This window comes from Molossus molossus, unplaced genomic scaffold (genome assembly GCF_014108415.1).
Source record: "Molossus molossus isolate mMolMol1 unplaced genomic scaffold, mMolMol1.p scaffold_m16_p_1, whole genome shotgun sequence".
NCBI lineage: Eukaryota > Metazoa > Chordata > Mammalia > Chiroptera > Molossidae > Molossus > Molossus molossus.
The window spans coordinates 28,208,579-28,230,451 of record NW_023425344.1 but is presented as its reverse complement, the minus strand read 5'-3'; the positions used below and the strand labels follow the sequence as shown (position 1 = coordinate 28,230,451).

At 39.9% G+C, this 21,873-nt stretch overlaps 1 protein-coding gene across 1 annotated transcript in view; it reads right to left on the bottom strand.

Annotated features, from left to right (window-relative positions):
• Positions 1–21,873, bottom strand: part of WDR19 (WD repeat domain 19) — a 91,377-nt gene that overhangs the window by 30,245 nt on the left and 39,259 nt on the right. The window contains exons 13-19 of the mRNA XM_036254422.1: positions 20,903–21,009; positions 19,992–20,114; positions 7,690–7,839; positions 5,168–5,315; positions 4,839–5,043; positions 2,537–2,696; positions 1,734–1,844 (exon numbers count right to left, since the gene is read on the bottom strand). Of these exons, the coding sequence (XP_036110315.1) occupies positions 1,734–1,844; positions 2,537–2,696; positions 4,839–5,043; positions 5,168–5,315; positions 7,690–7,839; positions 19,992–20,114; positions 20,903–21,009 (1,004 nt within the window). The remainder of the gene's footprint in view (positions 1–1,733; positions 1,845–2,536; positions 2,697–4,838; positions 5,044–5,167; positions 5,316–7,689; positions 7,840–19,991; positions 20,115–20,902; positions 21,010–21,873) is intronic.

The window sequence follows — 21,873 nt, the reverse complement described above, 5'->3', positions numbered from 1 at the left end:
AGTTCATTCTTTGCTTCATGTGTTATAAAGAATTTATAATAGCTAACATTTTTCAAGTGTTCTTTTCTGGCAGGTATTGTCCAGGGCATTAGCTTATTTGCTTTTCATACCTAGGCCTTTTGCAATGAACCATTCTTGTACCCTTTTTAGAGATCCAGAAACTGAGGCAAAAGAGGCTAGTTTTTTACAGTCACATTGTTAGTATGTGGCAGAGCAGGGAAGTAGGGTTTTGCCTCTGACCTCTTTTTTGTTGTTGTTGTTAATCTTCACCCAAGGATACTTTTCCATTGATTTTAGATAGAGCAGAGAGGAGGAAGGGAGGGGGAGAGAAACATTACTGAGAGATACGCATTGATTGGCTGCCTCCTGCACAACCCCAACCAGGGCTGGGGATAGAACCCGCAACCCAGATACGTGCTCTTGACCGAAAATTGAACCTGCATTCCGGTTTGTAGGCTGACACTCTAACTGTTGAGCCAAACCAGCCAGGGCGCCTTTGACTTCTTTACCTTGCTAACTTGTCAAGGTGATGTTCAAGGAACGACAGGGTGCAATCCCCCCTCCATCATGGAGCCATCACCTCAAACGCTGACAGACCTTGCAGCACATGACAAGTGTCCGTAGCTAAATGCAGACGAGCTCAGATAACGTCTGCCCTCAGTCCTAGCAGCCAGATTTCATTTCAGTGCGTACCAATCCAAGTTTTGAAAATTTCTCAGGGTGTCCTCAATGATCTCAAATAGTTTTGCAAAATTATTTAAAATATTCTCTTAAAACAAAATTTAGTTCACCTAAAATATAAGAAAATTTGCTATAGAACAATTTGAAAAATGTAAGTTGTGAAATTAACAGCAAATATGTTTTCAAAATACCTTGAAGAAGTAGCTGTGGAAATGCTGGTTTGAGGTGGAATAATGTTAATGATGGTAGCTACCACTTTTGTCTTTTCTACTGATCAGTTCTAAAAGATCTAATCTCATTTTTAATCTTTACAATAACCTTGCAGGCTAGATATTGTTATCCCTATTTTGAAGAAATGGGACCTAGGGCATGGAAAGATGAAATAACGTGCCAAGGTTACATAACTGGGATTTGAATCCGGACGTGTCTGACTGAAGTCCGCGTTCTCCGCACTGTTCCTTCCATATGGCCACCTCTCTCTTCTTCCTCGTGTTGAACTAGGTTGTTCCCTCTGTTCTAATCCTTTCGCTGCAATACTCACCTCTGGGAAACTAGTGATGGTATACTAGTCCTTAGCCCACCTTTTAACGTACAGGAGAATTCCATACAATAAATAAAAGATACATGCGTTTCAGTTTTCCCATTTGGACAATAGCGACAATAACAGTAGTGTCTCAGAGGACTGCTGTGAGGGTTAAATGAGTGACAATACGTCAAGTGCTTAAGAAAGTACCTGGCACATGTGAGCCCTCAACAAACGGTGGCTGTTTTTATTTGTACACATCTTTGTAAGTTATAAAATCGGTTCTCTTTGGACACATTTAGACTTGAAATTATTTGGTAATGTTACAATCCAGGCCTTTTATGACTCCACAGAATGCAGAATGAAAATATTTTCAAAGTTAACGAGTACTCAGGGGTTCTTAAAGCCGAAGTCTAAGTTCTGCGAGGGGCAAGGCACGTGGCGTCTGGTGCCGAGCAAGTTTAACCACGTACAAGGTGAGGTCCTCTCCCGTATATGCCATCCTTCCCCACCTCATTCGCTGCCATACCTCCAGGGCAGCAACGGGACAGCTGGAGGCAAGGTACAGGTCCTGAGCCAGGTTGAAATCATTAGTAAACATGGCGAGGTGTCCTGCCAAAAGATTGTAGTCCTCTATCCCCTAAAAATAAAAGCAGTTTTAATGAGAATACAAGTTCTGTTTTTGTTTTGATTGATTTTAGAAAGAGAGAGGAAGGGAAAGGGGAGGGGGAAAAAGGGAGGGAGAGAGAGAGAAATACTGAAACACTGATTTGTTGTTCTTATTTAAGCAAATGAATCTTTTTTTTTTTTAAAATATTCACCTGAGGACATTTTTTTTGTTCAGATAGAGTGGGAGGGAAGAGAGGAGGAGAGAGAGAGAAACATCGATGTGAAAGGGACACATCGAGTGGCTGCCACCTGCACGATCCAACCAGGGCCAGGGACAAACTGCAACCAAGGTACATGCCCTTAGCAGGACCCAAACCCAGGTCTCTCTGGACTGCAGGTTGATGCTCTAACCGCTGAGCCAAACTGGCCAGGGCTGTTCCCCTTATTTACGTATTCATTGCTTGATTCCTGTATGTGCCCTCACCAAGGATCAAACCTGCAACCTTGTAGTATTGGGACCATGCTCTAACCAAATGAGCTACCTGGCCAGGGTCACAAAGATTTAATTTAAAAAAAAAAAAAAGACTTTGTTTAGTAAGAAGTGGTAATGTTCTAGCAATTAACTTGTTTATGAGTTAGGTAAGATTAACTACAGAAATTTAAAATGTATGAATAAATACCATGTAAATCCTAACCTGATCACCCTCGTAAGATGCTGTTTACCTTAATCTGTTCCAAGGACATCACCATGCCAACATTTCCAACTGTCCGGTAGACACGGACTGCAAACTCCACTTCCATGTGATGTAGACAAGCTCTGGCCAACTCATTCCAGGCTTCGTGATCATTCAGAACCCTGCATATTTCCCAAGCATCAGAAAACCTAGAATTTGAGTATATAAGCTTAGTCAGGGATTCTAGTTTCCCCCTAATAGGCAATTTTCAGATTATACATAATGTCATGCCCTAGATAAACGTTGTAAAACATTTCTTAGTCAGTAATGAATGTTTAGAAGTTATGAAAAATTACATAAACTTTTCTTGTTTGTACAGATGACTTTTCTTGAAATTCTTGTATTAGTCTAAATTTACTCTGGGTAACCCCCTCGCCTCATTAACAACAAATTCTATTTATTTTTGGTTTACTTCATACACAGATGAAAATTACTTTTGTTCTCACATAAGTCTAATAAAATTATTACTCTCTTCCTATAAACTTGGAAGTTTAGAACAGGGCTCAGCAAACTCTAGCCCACAGACCCAACCCAGGCAGCGGCCTGTTTCTGAGTGAAGTCTGAGTGGAGTGCAGCTACTCCTAAGCTCTCGTGAGGACTGTCTCAGCTGCTCTCGCGCTGCAACAGCCGCCTTGAGTAGTTGTGACAGACACGCCGGCCAATAACAGAAGAAGTTCACTGACCTCTGGTCTAAAACACAATCATAAATGCCAATGAAACTTTTTGTGAAACTTTTACATTAGTGAATATATTACACCTAACCATCTATTCACCTCTGCATTTTGCTGTCTAACACACATTTACAGAGCACCTATTATGCACCAGGAACCAAGATACAAAGATCAAACACAGTCATTGTCCTTCAGGTGTCACAACTGGGGAAGGTGGAAGAGACAGGCAAGTAAACAGGTGACTGTCACATAGTACAACAGAAATAATCGCGTGCTTACGATGTGTGGGTCTTCTTGCTACGCGCTTTGTACGAATTCTCTTACTGGATTACCCTGCCAACTCTATCCACGACGTATTAGGATTATTTCTCCCTTATAGATGAGGCAAGTGAGGATCTGAGGCCTTGAGAGCCTAGCCCGAGTCCACAGTGGTGAATGGTCAAGCTCTCCCCCACCGTGCATATCGTATGCTGGCTCTGAGGCAACGCATCAGAAAGGCCGCCAGCAGTTGGGGGCTTCCGGGAGTGGGAGAGGACCCCACTAACAGTGAAGGACGTGGGGTTACTACACACAGAGAGCAGCTCGTGCCAGAGCAGAGAATCACGAAAATGCTGAATACTGGATTCAAGCAGTGGGAGAGGAAGGAAAGAGTGAGGATAGCTCAGGCTGGCGTTAAACCATCGAGTGCCTCATGCTGAGGCCCCCAGAGAGGAGGGATTTCTTCTTAAAAGTAATGGAAGATCTTCAGCAGGGGAATGAGAGGGTCAGACTACACTTTCCAAAGTGTGTGGAGAACAGATGAGACTGCTAAGAGGCCATGAGCAGAGAGCGCAGTCAGTAAGTAGTTATGTTATAGTACATTATTCCACGTGAGGGCTGAGTTAAGACTGGGGGACACGGAAGGAGAAAAGGATCTGGGATGTGTGTAGGTAAGTGTTAGGACATGTGCATGTATGATTAGAATGGGGGAGAAAAAGGGTGGGGGGGACACTGAGTTGTTTTAAACAGGGCAAGTATGAGGAGCTCACGCACTCCAGCCACATGTGACTGGTAAGCAGGGCTGGACACAGGTTCCAGTTGAAGATGCGCACTGGGAGCCAGCCTCGTACAGGTGGTACTGAAGTCATGCAAGGAGGAGATTCACTTAGGAAAAGAATTAGAGTGAGAGGAGAAGAAGGAAGCTCATGGGACCCTCCCTGAGGAACAGCAACGTTTAAGAGATGGTAAGAAGAGTTAGGACCACAAAGGAATTCACAGTGGCCCTAAGATGTAAGAGGAGAAAACAGGAAGAGGGAACCTCAAGCAAGGAAAAATCAAACTATGATGATGAAATTAAGATATTGTTGAAATAACTGTGCTCATTAGAATTTCAGAATAACTACAATTTGGGTGATTGAAACCTTTTTGTTCTGAAGGGCTTTTCTTGGAATAAAGCACTAATATTACACTATGACCATCTTTAGAATTCATACACATTCTCATATCCATTATCTTATGAGCCTGACAATAATCCTGTGAAGTAAGCAAGGAAAATACTATTATCTCCACCTATTTTAATAGGAGTTGACCTTTAAAACCACAAAAGCAAATAAGCTCCATGAGAAGTGTTTGAAATCCTACCTTTTTAGCGTTAAAGTCTGTGTGAGCATTGACCTCAGCTCATTAGGCCCCACATCTTTCAAACCGTTGAGAAAGCTGTGAGTGCCAAGGTAGATATTGTTTACTTTTCCACTCTGGGTCTGGCACGTCAACTCTCCATTATATAACAGCAGAGGTTTATGAGAGAAGGGAACTTTGGTGCCACCAGCCAAAATGACCTTGGATCCTACATTATAAATCAGATATCTTAATGCTGAAAGATAATACTCAGTACAAATATAAGAAACATTTTAATTTCATTGCAATGGAAATTTATTTATCAACAAATGTACAAAAAAGTGATTAAGTACCTTGTATAGTGTCTTTGTGAAAGACATAAGTGTACACCTTATCATCATCGTAAGCAATAAATACACCTTTATCCAATGGCCAGTTTTCCCAAAGAATACCTTTAATGGTTGGTGAAAAATCTGGAATCTCATATGTAGCATCATTAACCTACAAAATAGGATTTGAAGATTTGCCTGAAGTCTAGACACAAATCATTGTCATTTGCCGTGGAAGGAGCTTGTTTGTAGTCTTAGCTGGCACACCTTACCAACCCATATTCAACCCAACACTCCAATCGTCCCTGTACAAGGTCCGGCTTGAAAAAAACTACAGTTATATGGAAAATCAAGGGTTTTATCTAAAATTTGGTGAATTTGCAGGCAAAACTACAAGCCAGGACACAAAGCTTCAGGTTAAGGGGGGGGTGGGGTGGGGGGGGAAGATGAAGCTGTTTAATATGACAGAAACTTAAATTATGAACACTTGCATTTAGAAAAAATTTTCAATACTAGACAGAAATGCTCCAACTAGAGAAGAAACAGACATTAATTCATATATGATTTGAAATTTAGATAAATTACACTGGCTATGTTTTTTTCCAATAACTTCTCCACAACGCACTCTAACAAATACAAAATGTACTGCTACAGTAATATGAGCTATTAAAAAATCAATCCACCTATTCCTGTAAACTCAGGGGGGCAGGCTAATATATTTGCAGAAGGTGGAGCTGAGAAATACCCACTTTCTCCCTAATCTATCTTCCTCTAAAAATAAGAATGAAATATAAAATTCCTGCAAACAACTAATACTACAGAGCTGTGCTGTCCAGTACAGTAGCCACCACTTAATATCCACATGTGGCGATTGAGCATCAAAGTAGGTCTAGTCTGAATTAAGATGTGTGCAAGTGTGAACTACACGCTGGATCTCAAGAAGTTAGTATCGAACAAAGAGTGTGGCCCTGGCTGGTTTGGCTCAGTGGTTAGAGTGTTGACCTGTGGACCAAGGAGTTGTGGGTTCAATCCCCAGCCCTGGTCAGGGAGTTAACTAATCGATGTGTCTCTCTCATATCAATGTTTCTGTTTCTCTCTCCCTTCCTCTTTCCCATACTATTTAAAAAAAAAAAAGTGTGAAATATCTATCAGTAATTTTTTATATTGATTACATACTGAAATAATAATATTGGATTAAATGAAATCTGTTACTGAAATAAATTTCATGTTTCTTTTTACCTTTTAAAAAATGCGGTTAGTAGAAAATTAAAAATTATATATGTGGTTGAAATTATATTTCCATTGGATAGTGTTGCTTACCACATATTATACTAGTTACTTATGTATGTAACCTCATTTAATTCAAACCTCATAGTCTACACGACTATTATTACACCCATTTGCAGATGAAGAAACTGAGGCACAGAGAATTTTCACTGAGTCATATAGGTACTAAGCTTAAGAACCAGGATTTGGCCCTGGCCAGTTTGGCTCAGCGGTTAGAGTGTTAGCCTGCGGTCCGGAGAGACCCGGGTTCGGTTCCCCGCTAAGGGCACGTAATTCGGTTGCAGTTTGTCCCCGGCCCTGGTTGGTCGTGCGGGTGGCAGCCACTCGATGTGTCCCTTCACATCGATGTTTCTCTCTCTCTCCCCCTTCCTCTCTCCCCCTCCCACTCTATCTGTACAAAAAATGGAAAAATATCCTCCGGTGAGGATAAAAAAAAAAGAACCAGGATTTGAACCCAGGCAGAGTGGCTCCAGGCTATGCCTCCAACCACTACGTTATACTGACTTTCAGTTTGTAAGAATGAGAACACCAGTGCCAATGGACTCCCTGAAAATCTGTCTGGGGCTGACACTACGAAAAATTGCAGAATAATGGACAAAGATTTCTTGGAGTAAATAGTCATGAAATGGATCACAATCATGATATCACAATCATGATAACAAAGTACTATAATCCTTGGCTCTGTTTATGAGAAAATGATTTTATATATAAAATATATTTTAAAAATACTTTTCTTCATGTGTTGCATTTTTGTTGTTTTTGTTAATCCTCACCCGAGGATATTTTTCCATTGATTTTTGGATAGAGTGGAAGGGAGGGAGGGAAGGGGAGAGTGAGAGACACAGAGACATTGATGTGAGAGGCAAATCGATTGGCTGCCTCCTGCCCGACCCTTACCAGGGCTGGGGATTGAACCTGCAACCCAGGTACATGCCCTTGACCAGAAATCGAACCCACGACCCTTTGGTCCAAGGGCCGACTGAGCAAAACTGGCCAGGGTCATGTGTTGCATTTTTTAAAAAAATATGTATTTTTTTAGAGAGAGACTGAAACATCAATGAGAGGGAAACATCGATTAGCTGCATCCTGTATGCCTCCCGCCCCCTACCCCGGGGATTGAGACTGCAACCCTGGGCATCTGCCCTGATCAGGAATCGAACTCTCAGCCCATGGGACAACACTTAATCCACTGAGCCACACTGGCTGGGCAATCTGTTTCCTTTTTAAAAAATAATCATTCAAAACTTTTCTAGACTTACTGGACAGTAGACGAATCCATCACTTTTTTCATCAATAAAAACTAATCTGGTCCCATTTGGGTCAGGAAAAATCTTTTTCACACTGACAGGATGTCGATAATCATTAACAAATTGCCAGTCTTCAATGTAGAAATACTGTATGACACCAGTCTAAAAACAAACAAAAAAATCCAGTCATAGAAACATAGAAGGTTGTCAAGAAAATACTGACCTTCAGCATTTATGTTAAACATATACTTCCTACTGTGAAGAGAAAAAATGTCATATTTTCGATGAAGGAAGGACTCTAAGAATAGTATTTACATTGCCATCAGCAGCGTTTAAGAGTTCTGATTTCTCTGCATCTTCACCAACACTTATTATTTGACTATAGCCATCACGGTGGGTGTGAAGTGCCCATCTACTTCTGGGCACTTATTACAAAGAAATGAAAACTTATGTTCACACAAAAACCTTTATATGAATGTTTCTAGAAGCTACATTCATAATAGTCCAAAAAACTTTAAAGACCATCAACTGTGGGATAACTTCAAGTGGTATAATATTCATGTAATTAAAAGTTGTTGAAATTGGGGAGCAAAAAAAGAAAAAAATATTTGAAAAAATAATGGCTAAAAATTTTCCAAATTTGATTAAAACCACAAAGCCTTGGATTCAAGAAGCTCAACAACACGAAGTACAAGAAACACGAAAACTACATCAAGATACCTCACAATCGAATTACTCAAAACCAGTGAGAGAAAATCTTAAAAGCAGCCAGAGAAAATAGATGTGTAAACACAGAGGAACAAAGATAAGAGTTCTCATTAAAAATAATATAAGCAAGCCCTGGCTGGTTTGGCTCAGTAGTTAGAGCATCGGCCTGCGGTCCAGAGAGACCCGGGTTCGGTTCCCACTAAGGGCATGTACCTCGGTTGCAGTTTGTCCCCAGCCCCGGTTGGGTTGTGCAGGTGGCAGCCACTTGATGTGTCCTCCCACTCTATCTGAACAAAATATCAAAAAGTGTCCTCAGGTGAAGATAAAAAAAGAAAAAAAAAATAATAATATAAGCAAGAAGACAGTGGAGCCCTGGCTGGTTTGGCTCAGCGGTTAGAGCATTGGCCGGACCAGAGAGACCCGGGTTTGGTTCCCGCTGAGGGCATGTACCTCGGTTGCAGTTTGCCCTGGCCCCGGTTGGGGTTGTGTGAGTGGCAACCAATCAATGTCTCCTTCTCATGTCGATGTTTCTCTCTTTCCCCCCCTCTCTCCCTCTCGCTCTATCTGAAGATAAATGGGGTGAGGATAAAAAAAATAAAAAGAAATAAAAAGAAGACAGTGGAACATCTTTAAAGTACTGTACTGCAATAAAAAATATCTGTCAACCTAGAATTCTTTATGTAGCAAAAATATCTTTCAAAAGTAAAGATGAAATAAAGATATTTTCAGACACAAAGACTAAAAAGTTCATCACCAGCATTACAATGATAAAGTCCTTTAGCAGAAGAAAAACGATACCAGATAGAACTATGAATATACACAACAGAATAAAGAGCACCAAAAATGGTAACTATACTATTCTAATAAATGAACATATACTCTTCACTATACCTTAGGTGGTATAATATCATTTAAAGGTAGCCTGTGATAAGCTAAAGATGTATAATATAAAACCTAGCCCTGGCTGGTTTGGCTCAGCGGTTAGAGCGTCAGCCTGTGGTCCAGAGAGACCCGGGTTCAGTTCCTGCTAAGGGCATGTACCTCGGTTGCAGTTTGTCCCCAGCCCTGGATGGGTCGTGCGGGAGGCAGCCAACTCGATGTGTCCCTTTCACGTCGATGTTTCTCTCTCTTTCTCTCTTCCTCTCTCTCCCTCCCACTCTATCTGAACAAAAAATGGACACATGTCCTCGGGTGAGGATAAAACAAAACAAAACACACACACAAAAAATCTAAAACAACCACTAAACTAAATAGTCGTAGCTAGTAAGTCTATATATGAGATAAAATTGAATAATAAGAAAATACACATTCCAGAAGAATGCAAAAGAAGAGAAAAAAGGCAAAGAACAGATGGGACAAACAGAAAACAAATGGCAAGATGACTCAACCTTAACATATAATCTCATTAAACTCAAAAGTCTAAACATTCCCAATTAAAAGGCAAAAAGATTATCAGGTTGTGAGTTCCAATTATATGCTGCTTACATATAAAGACACAAATAGGTTAAAATAAAGGAATTTAAAATATATAACAGGATGACATCCTAGAAAACTGGAACAGCTATATTAACATTAGACAAAATAGATTTCAGAGCAAAGACTATTACCAGAGGTAAAAAGGGTCATTTGAAAATGAAAAAGGGGTTAGTTTATCAGGAGAACATAACCCTAAATTTTAGATTGTTCACCTAATAACAGAGCTTCAATATACATAAATCAAAACACTGATAGAACTGTAAAGAGAAACAATTGCACAATTATTGTCAATATGCCTTTCTCAATAATTGATAGAACAAGTATAAAGTTAGAAAGAACATAGAAGTCTTGAACATTATCAACCAACTTGATCTAACTGACATTTTAGAACGGCACATGCATGTATTCTTTTCAAGTACAAAAGAACATTCACCAAGAGAGATCATATTCTGTACAATAAAATGTCTCACAAATGTAAAAGAATTCAAGTCATAGAAAAGTATGTTCACTGACCACAACAGAATTAAATTAGAAATCAATATTAGAAAGATCTAAGATTTCAATTGTTTGAAAATTAAACACCAGACTTCTAAATAACCCACAGGTCAAAGAAGAAATTAAATGGAAAATTATAATGTATCTCGAATTAAATAAAAATACAACATATAAGAATTTGTGTGATGCTGCTAAAATAGTATGTAGGAGAAGACTTCTAGCCCTGAGGGAATGTATTAGAAAAGGGGAATGGTCTCAACTCATTGAACTCAGCTTCCATCTTAAGAAACTAGAAAAAAAGAGAATAAATTAAAGCCAAAATAAGCAGGAGAAAGAAAATAAAGATGAGTAGAAAACAAAAAAACAATAGAGAAAAATCAATGGAACAAAAAGATTAAAAAAAAAAAAAAAAGTGGATAAACTTCTGGCAGACCAAGCAGGAAAAAAGACAAAACACAAATGACCAATATCAAGAATGAGATAGGTAACATTATTACAAATTCTACAAATATTAAAATAATAAGAAATAACATTTTATGCCTGTCCATTGTATAACTTGGACGAACAGACAAATTTCATGACAAATTACCAAAGCTCACTCATGAAGTAAACACATAGCCCAAATAGCTTGATACCTATTCAAGCAAGTGAATTTAAAGTTTAAAATCTTCCCATAAAGGAAACTCCAGGCTTGGACGGCTTTGTTGGAGAAGATCTACCACGGCACCCTGGCTACCTTGCAATCTCACCAAGGCCACAGAGGCAAGGCCCAGCTGCAGTCTGACCCGTCTTGGCAGAATGCTCTGTTATCCTCCCAGGTACCTGGTGACAGGCAGTCTTGTGAAAAGCTGTCACGAGGTCATGTCTCATCCACCTCTCTATCTTGTGAGCGGCTTCTGCGAAGCAGTTCCTCAGCTCCTTCCATGGTTCCAATGATGCATGAGACTGTCCATTCACCTTCCTTAGGGTGTTGTTGTAGCGTATAAACTGCTTGGCTACAGTTCAGAGTTGGGTCCTCCACAATAGAATGACCTATCACCTAGAGTGGCATCTGGCCCCTCCCATTTGGTATCATCTTGTGTGGCTAGGAACGTGGGAGCTGATACCACGCTGATCTTGCCTTTGCTATCTATATCCATTTGGGCTTGTTTCTCCCTGCCAGCCAAATCTGTGGAAGTGCAGCAACCCAGTCTATTAGATACAGTCGGCCCTCGTTTATTGCAGTTAATCAGTTCCAGACTCTACCGCGATAAATGAATTTCCGCGAAGTAGGATTCTTTATTATATTCAGTTGTCCCTCGCCACTTCGTGCTTCGACTTTTCGCAGCTACAGTCTATTGCGGTTTTTTCTAATATATATATTTAACCACTGTACCACTGAAATGCTTGACCACTTGATAAGCTTCACTGGTGAATTCTACCAAACATTTAAGCAAAAAAGAGTATGAATTCTAATCAACTCTTCCAGAAAATTAAAGATGATTCAACTCTTCCAGAAAATTAAAGATGACTAACTCATTCTATAAGGTCAGCATTACCCTGATACTAAAACCAGACACAGGCATTATACGAAGAGTGTTGGCTCCCACACTGAAGGGTTTCAGTTTCAATCCCTGACCTCGGTTGGGGCATGTGGGGGAGGCAACCAATCAATGTGTCTCTTTCATGTCGATGTTTATTTCTCCCCCCCCCCCTTCCCTCTCCACTTTCCCTAAATCAATGTAAAAAAATATCCTCAGGTGAGGATTACAATAAAGAAAAAAAAAGAAAAAGGAGAATACATCGTGATCAAGTGAGATTTATCCCAGGAATGCAGGGTTGGCTTAACATTTGGAAATTAATCAATATAATTCACACTTTATAAACAAAGTAAAGAAGAATATCCTGTGTGACCCTTTCAATAGATAGAGAAAAGCATTTGATAAAATGTAACATCCATAAAAATTCTCAGAAAAATAGAAAAAAAAGAGAACTTCCTCAAACTGATAATAGGCGTCTGTAAATGATCTATAGCTAGCATCATACTCAATGGTCAAGAACAAGACAAAAGATATCCACTCTCACCATTCCTATTTAACAATATACTGGAATAAAAAGCAGATTGGAAAAGAAGTTTCTGGCTGTGGCCAGGTGGCTCAGTTAGTTGGGGCGTTGTCCTCTACACCAAAAGGTTGCAGGTTCGATTTCTGGTCAGGGCACATACCTACGTTGTAAGTTCAATCCCCAATTGGGGCACAGATGAGAGGCAACCAATCTATGTCTCCCCTCCCCTCTCCTCCCCTCCCCTCCCCTCTTCTTTCTTTCTCTCTCTCTTTCTTTCTTTCTTTCTTTCTTTCTTTCTTTCTTTCTTTCTTTCTTTCTTTCTTTCTTTCTCTCTTTCTCTCTTTCTTTTCTCTTTCTCTCTCCCCCCCCCCTCTCTTCCTCCATCCCTTCCTCTCTCCCCCCGCACAGGTGTTTCACAGGTGTATATATATGTCAAAACTTATAAAACTGTAGTAATCAATTATACTTCAATAAAGCTGCTAAAATCAATAAAATATATCCTCTGGTGGGGATTAAAAAAAAAAGTAAAAGTATCTGAATTTGCAGATGACATGATCATTTGTATATAAAATCCAAAGGAATCTCCAAAAACACTACTAGAACTAGTGAGTTTAACATGGTTGCAGTATACAAGATTAATATACAAAAATCAGTTGTATTTCCAAAAGCTAAAAATGACTATATAATCAGAAACTGAAATACAGAAGCCATACCATGTACAATACAGGGTGGGACAAACTAGGTTTACAGTTGTAAGTACACGAAACAGAGTTTAATTCTTGTATTATTTAGTGTATTATACTCCATATGAACAATTGTAAACTTTCTTTTGTCCCCACGCTGTAGTATTAAAAATATGAAATACTTTGGTGTAAATTTGACAAAAGATGTGAAAGATCTGGAGAGAAAACTCCAAAACATTGCTAAGAGAAAATAAAAAAAACCTAAATAAATGGTGATATATATCTTGCTCATGAGTGGGAAGATTCAATATTAAGATAGTAAATGATTTGTAAGTTTAACATGATCCCAATAAAAATCCTAGCAGAACTGAGAAAAGCCAAAAGAACTTTGGAAAAAACCCACAAACTTGGAGGACTAACATGACCTGATTTCAAGATTTATTATAAAGCTACAGTAGTCAAAACAGTGTGATATTAGTGTCAAGATAGGTAAATAGATAGATGGAATGAACAGAGTCAGAAAAAAGCCCACATATTTAGGGAGAATGATTTTTGACAAAAGTACAAAGGTGACTGACTCAGTGGGGGAAAAGATAGTCTTTTCAACAAATGGTGCTAGAACAACTGGATAGCTATATGTAAAAAACGAAAATTAAAAAAGAATCCTCGCCCTGGCCGGTTTGGCTCAGTGGTTAGAGCGTCGGCCTGCAGTCCTGAGAGACTCGGGTTCGGTTCCCGCTAAGGGCGCGTGCCTCGGTTGCAGTTTGTCCCTGGCCCTGGTCGGTTGTGCGGGTGGCAGCCACTCGATGTGTTCCTTTCACATCGATGTTTCTCTCTCTCTCTCTGTTCCTCTCTCTCCCTCCCACTCTACCTGAACAAAAAATGGAAAAATGTCCTCGGGTGAGGATAAAAAAAAAAAAGAATCCTCACCCGAAAACATTTTTCCATTTATCTTCAGATAGAGTGGGAGGGAGGGAGGGAGGGAGGAAGGGAAGAAGGGAGGTGTGGGGTGGGGTGTAGGGGAGAGAGAAAAATATCAATGAGAGAGAGATACATCAATTGGTTGCCTCCCACACGACCCTGACCAGGGCTGGGGACCAAACTGCAACCAAGGTACATGCCCTTGACCGAAATTGAACCCATGAATCTTTTGTCTGGTGGGTTGATGCTCTAACTACTGAGCCAAACCAGTGAGGGCTAAAAAATGAATTTTGATTCATACCTCACAGTTTAAAATTAACTCTAAGTGGGTCACAGGCTTAAATGTAAAACATAAAACTTTAACATTTCTAGAAGACCAGCCAGTGTGGCTTAGTGGACTGAGTGTCATCCCATGGACTGAGAGGTCCCGTTTTGCTTCCTGCTCAGGGTACATGCCCAGGTTGCGGGCTCGATCCCCAGTAGGAGGTGTGTAGGAGGCAGCTGACTGATGTTTCTCTATCACATCGATGTTTCTATCTCTCTCTCCCTTCCTCTCTCTTTGAAAGAAAATAAAAGAAAGAAGAAAACATAGGAAAAAAACTTTGTGACCTCGGGTTGGACAAAGATTTCTTAGACATGATACCAAAACACAACCTATGAAAGAATACACTGATAAATTGGACTCTGTCAAAATAAAAAGAAAATCTTCTCTTTGAAAGACATTGAGAGTGAAAAGACAACTCACACTCTGGGAGAAAATACTTGTGGAGCAGCATATAGTATCTAATAAAAGTCTTGAATACAGAACATATAAAGATCTCTCAAAACTCAGTAATAATAAACAAGTCAATTAACAAAAAATAAAATCTGAACAGATACTTCAATAAAGATATACAGATAGCAAATAAGCATATGAAAAGATGCCTCTACATTATTAGTCCATTAGTGAAATGCAAATTAAAGTCAGAATGAGATATCACTGCACACTCATTAGAGTGGGTACAATGAAAAAGAATGACCATAGCCTGGACGGTGTGGCTCAGTGGACTGAAAGTCATCCCATGGACTGAGAAGTCCCAGTTTGATTCCTAGTCAGGGCACATGCCTAAGTTATGGGTTCGATCCTTGGTGGGGCAGTGCAGGAGGCAGCCAGTCGATGTTCCTCTCTCACATTGATGTTTCTCTCTCTCTGGAAAAAAAAAAGTAAAAAAAAAAAAAAAAAAGTGACCATATCAAGTGTTTGTGAGGATGTAGGAATTGAACTGCTTGTACACTGTTGATGGGAATGTAAAACGGTACAACCAATTTAAAGAACAGTTTGTAAATTTCTCTAAAGCAGCGGTTCTCAACCTGTGGGTTGTGACCCCTTTGGGGGTCGAACAACCCTTTCACAGGGGTCGCCTAAGACATAACAGTAGCAAAATTACAGTTATGAAGTAGTAACAAAAATAATTTTATGGTTGGGGGTCACCACAACATGAGGAACTGTATTAAAGGGTTACGGCATTAGGAAGGTTGAGAACCACTGCTCTAAAGGTTAACATACATATGCCATATGAGGTAGCCATTCCACTTCAAGGTATTTTTATCTAAGATAAAAGAAAAGATATGTCCATACAAAGGCTTGAACACAAATAATTATAGCAGTTTTATTTGTAAATACCCCAAACTGAAAATAACACCAATATCCATCCATAGGTTCATGGATGAGCAAATTATGATATATGTAGACTATGGAATACTACTTAGCAAGAAAAAAGATTGAACTATTGGCACAACATGGATAAATCTCAAAATAATTATACTAAAGCCAGACAAAATGGAGTACCTATTATATGATTCCATTTACATAAAGCTCTAGAAAATACAAACTAATTTATAATGACAGAAAGCACTCAGTGGGGAAGGATGGGAAGAAAGAACACAAAGAGGCATGAATATGTTCACTATTTTGATTGAGTTGATGGTGTTTCACAGGTGTATACATATGTCAAAACTTATCAAATTGTACTATATCAATTATACGTGAATAAAGCTACTAAAAAACCCTGATATTTTCAATCACTTAAGAATGAGGTATATTGCCCGGTTGGTGTGGCTCAGTGGTTGCACGTCGACCCATGCACCAAGAGGTCACTGATTTGATTCCTGGTCAGGGCACAGCCCAGGTTTTGGCCCCATCCCCAGCAGGGAGGCATGCAGAAGGTGGCCAATAAATGTTTTCTTTCATTGATGTTTCTCTCTCTCTCCCTCTCTCTTCTTCGCTCTCTAAAATCAATAAAGAAAATTATAAGCCTAGCCCTGGCTGGTTTGGCTCAGCGGTTAGAGCGTCAGCCTGTGGACCAAAGAGTCGCGTGTTTGATTATGGTCAAACAAGGGCATGTACCTCGGTTGTGGTTCATCTCCAGCCCTGGCTGGGTTCGTGAGGGAGGCAACCAGTCTGTGTGTCCCTCTCATGTAGATGTTTCTCTCTTCCTCCCTCCCACGCTATCTGAAGATAAACAGAAAAATACCCTTGGGCGAGGAGTAAAAAAAAAAAAAAAGAATGAGATACAGTACAAGAAACAAAATTTTCAATGTATGGTGACAGATGTTAACTAGACTTACTGTGGTTTTCATTTCGTAATATATACAAATATCAAATTATGTTGTGCACCTGAAACTAATATAATGTTATGCCAATCTTGCCTAAATTTAAAAAAATAAAAAAGAATGAGACAGATAAATACGGCTTTATTGACAGACTACTACACTGAGTTCTTACTTCAAAGTGTCATGTGCCATTGTGGAAAGAGTAGATTTTACATCAGGAAATCTTGCTTGTCCAAGTTCCACCTCTGCCACAAACTTACTAACCTCTCAGTCTTCAGTGTCCTCATCTCTAAAACTTCCCTGCTTATTTTATAGAGTTAATGACATAAGTGAGATCAGGGTTTATAATGTTAGGTATCGTACAAATGTATTTAATATTTTTTACCATATCACTCACTACTTTACCTGATATATGAGACCTATACTACTAGTATAAATATGCACAAAGACTGATTATTTTAGGTCAAACTTCAATTTATAAAGTCTCTCTTATGGCAATAAGCATGATTTTAAAACATGCGCTTTCTCAAAAAGCAATTTAACATGAGAAAACGGAACATTTGAGAGAGTGAATAATTGTTTTTCTCGTGGAAAGCAGTACCTTTTTTACTAACTTAACTGAATTTAGAGACTGAACAAGATAACAGGCATGATATGCTTTGAGCAATCTTGGAAAATTTTTCACAAATATTAGATGCTGCTACTGTAACTACGCTTTATGTCCATGTGCCTAATGTAACAGTTAGAGGTATAGGGTGTTGGTGGTTCAAAGGACCAAAAGACTGAGTGGGATTCTCAATATTCTATTAATTTAAATATTTATTAAATGCCTACTAAATGTAGGCACTGGAGATCTAAAGTTGAATGAGGTGTCTGACATTTGTCATCAAATTAAGTCCTTAAAGCATGTAGATATTGGAGGGGTTAAGTTGCAACAAGCAAGTAAAAGAACTGATATTTAAATTCAGATTTTCGGACTTCCGGTCAAGATGGCAGCGTAGGTAAACGCGGTATCGCGTCCTCCCACAACCACATCAAAGTTACAACTAAACTACAGAACAACCATCATTCAAAACCGCCTGAAATCAAGCTGAATGGAAGTCATACAACTACGGAATTAAAAAAAAAAAGCAGCTACATCCAGACTGGTAGGAGGGGCGGCGGCGGACGGGCTGGTCCCACACCCGCGTGTGGCGGATAAAAATCAGGAGGCTCCTGTGGCTGGGAAGGTCCTTCCTGAGGACTGAGGGGTCCCCGTCCCACACCAGATGCCCCGCTCAGGGTTCCAGTGCCAGGAAGAGAAGTCCCCATAACTTCTGGCTGGAAAAACCAGCGGGAACTGAGGCTCAGGGAAGCTGAGGCGGCTGGAGCCCCAGGCAGCTCCTTAAAGGGCCCGCACACGGACTTATCGGACTCTCTCCCTCTGAGCTCGGAGGGGAGGCAGCTCGAGGGGACATATAGGGAAGAACTGAGCTGTTTGGCACTGGAGCGAGGGCTGGAGAGGGGGCTTCCTCGGGGACAAACGTGCTGTCAGAGGCCTTTGTTCTTTTGGTGAGCCCTTCCCTGGGGGGGTAGACAGCTGCCATATCTGGGACTCCAGCAACCTGGCTCACACTGGTAGCCCCGCCCTGCTGACTCCCTCAGGCCCCACCCCGCCCCACACAACTTTCAGGCCCACCCAAGCTGTTGCCACTTGCTTAACCATAGGATTGGCCTGTCTTGGATCCTGCTTCAGGTTTTTCCTAAATTCTTTCAAACGAGCAGCATCGGGTCTCAGCGAGCCCCATACCTCTCATTAAGTAATACACAGAAACAAACACAGGGAGGCAGCCAAAATGAGGATACAAAGAAACAGGTCCCAAATGAAAGAACAGAACAAAACCCCAAGAAAAGAACTAAGCAAAAGCGAGATAAACAACCTAACAGACACTGAGTTCAAAATACTGCTTATAAGGATGCTCAATGAACTTAGTGAGAACCTCAGTGAACTTAGGGAGGGCCTCAAGAGCATAAAAAAGGACCAGTCAGAAATCATGGATACACAGTTAGAATTGAAGGAGGCATTAACTGAAATAAAGAATAATTTACACAGCTTCAATAATAGAGTATGTAAATCCAAGGAGCAAACCATCAATTTGGAATATAAGGAAGCAAAAAATCCCCAATCAGAACAGCAAAAAGAAAAAAGAATCCAAATAAATGAGGATAGTGTAAGAAGCCTCTGGGACAACTTCAAGCGTGCCAACATTTGCATCTTGGGGGTGCCGGAAGGAGAAGAGAGAGAACAAGAAATCGAAAACCTGTTTGAAACAATAATGGCAGAAAACTTTCCTAACTTGGTGAAGGAAACAGACATACAAGTCCAAGAAGCACAGAGAGTCCCAAACAAGATGAACCCCAAGAGGCCCACACCAAGACACATCATCATCAAAATGCAAAAGGTTCAAGACAAAGAGAGAATCTTAAAAGCAGCAAGAGAAAGGCAGCTAGTTACCTACAAGGGAGTACCCATTAGGCTGTCAGCTGATTTCTCAAAAGAAACTTTGCAGGTCAGAAGGGAGTGGCAAGAAATATTCAGAGTGATGAAAACCAAGAACCTACAACCAAAATTACTCTATCCTGCAAAGCTGTCATTTAGAATTGATGGCCATATAAAGACTTTCCCAGACAAGAAAAAGTTAAAGGAACTCCAAACTCATCACCACCAAACTGTTATTATATGAAATGATGAAGGGTCTTTTTGAAGAAAAAGATAAAATGTATGAACAAACAAAATGGCAATGAATACATATCTATCAACAATGGAATCTACAAACAAAATGAACAGGAAGAACAGAAACATTCTCATAGATACAGAGAACATTTTGTTGGTTGCCAGTTGGGAAGGGGGTTGGGGGAATGAGTGAAAAAGGTGAAGGGATTAAGAAGCACAAATTCATTGCTAGACTGACAAACTTCAAAGGGAAAGGGGTTGGGGGGGTGGGAAGAAATAAACCAAAGAATTTATATGCATAACCAATGGACACAGACAATAGTGTGGGAAAAGGTGGGAGGAAGGCGGGAGTGGGGAGGAGGGGGTCAATGGGGGAAAAATGTGGAACATCTGTAATACATTTTACATCCAACAATAAAGATTTAAAAATAAATAAATAAATAAATAAATTCAGATTTTCTATTCTCCAAAGTTCGCTCTTTTTACTATGCTCTCAAAATTGCTTATAATCACAAAAGCCCTCAATACTAGCAAATCCTGCCACCTGTGTGTTCTACATACATTTATGTTTATATTATATTAGTTACATATTTTATATTACATTTTAATATTATTTTATATTATATTACAAAATAAAAATAAGAAATTATCCTATAGTTTCTATTAAAGAAGGCAATACGTACGTCTGTGCCATAGATGAGGAAATCACCAGTTAAGGCATGACATAAAATACGGCACTTATCATCCACTGCTGGGAAAAGTCGAGTTTCACGTTCTTCTTGAGTATCCAAGAGCTCACTTTCTATCTAAAACAAAGAATAATAGTGGCTCATAGATTTATTCAAATAAACCTGGTCTGCAACATCTAAGGTGTTAGGGAGGATCTTTATCTTAAGTTTGATTAAACATTCAGACTCAGCAGACTACCACAGACAGTTTACTCAGAAAGGTACCAGACAGGAAGGAACCACAGCTTACAAGTAGGGCATTAGACATCCCTCTTTATCTTCAGATAGAGTGGGAGGGAGAGTGGGAGGGAGGGTGGGAGGGAGGGGGAGAGAGAGAGAACAGTCTTCACAGGCTCTGAAGTTGTCTAGTAGCTAATCTCTAGCTTCCCAGAAGCAAAGAGACAAGAAATAGATGTGGAAGGTGCCCTGGTTTAGAAGCTCCATATTCCAGGCCCAATATCTCTTGAACAACTCAAGGATGAGTTTCAAGGATCCCCACAAGCAACATGCCTGAATAGATGAGTCAATGCATTCCAGGAGGCCCAGATTTATGGCATTCCCATTAGGTTTTATAGTTCATTTATAGTTTCTAGATACAGTTACCAACAGGGTCATTTTTACCACAAGCAATGTTCTAAGTAGCACAGTTGATAAACTGCCAGGGTTCTTGGGAACAGAGCTAGAAAGTTAATTGAACATCTCATGCAGAAGGGTAAAGATTTTAATCCTTTATCCACACCTGGCTTTCTAGCCAGTCCATATATGGCTGCTTCCTGACGAAAGTCTGTAATAGTAAGACATTAGGCTGTTCTTCATCATCGCTAAGTTAACTGAGCAGGCCTCTAGGATATCAAAATTATACTTACCAAATGTAACTGGATTTTGCCTTCAAAAAGTGCAGCAGCATAGTCTGAATGAAGGCAAACACTAGCTACTGTCCCTAGATATTCCATATCTTTTAGTTTTTTAACACCTGTAGCAATTAGAACAAACAACACATTAAGATAAATAAAACTACATAAATATTTGTAAATAATTTTAAATGTGCACTTTTGCAAGGATATTCTGAACCTAAAAAATTTATTTTTAAATCATCACCCAAGGATACTTTTTCCATTTATCTTCAGTAGAGTGAAAGGGACAGAAGGAGTGAAGGAGGGAGGGAGGGAGGGGGAAAGAGGGAGGGAGGAAGGGAGGGAAAGAGAGAGAGAGAAAGAAACATCGATGTGAGAGAGACACATCAGTGATTGGCTGTCTCCTGCAACCAAGGTACGTGCCCTTGACCAGAATTGAACCCGTGAGAACTCTGGTCCACGGCCTAACGCTCTAACCGCTGAGCCAAACCAGCCAGGGAGAACCTATAATTTTTATTTTAGCCATGCCAAAGAAAATCTTAGTTACCATATAAATTTGCCTTCAAGAAATTTCATAATGGTTTCCATGAAACAAAGTAATAGAAAATAAAATCACATGCAAAACAACCAAATGTTAACCCTTAGTGACAATAAGTTTAATGGTGCACTCTGTCTGAGAGTAATTCTCAAGCTTGCCCGATTGCTGAGAGGTATCTGACCTCCAGTAGGGAAGGGACAGGGTGGGGAGTGGGGAGAAGGAGGGGAAGAAAAAGCAAGGCTCCTTTCAGATGCTAATGGTCATTATTCAAACAATAAATCAGGGAGGCAACCAGATTTTATTAAGTACCTACCAAGTCAAGGAGTACCTAAGAAAGTCATTGTGCAAAGGTAGATCACACTTTTTTTTTCCTATATTTTTTTGTTCAGATAGAGTGGGAGGGAGATAGAGAGAAAGAAACATCGACGTGAAAGGGACACATCGA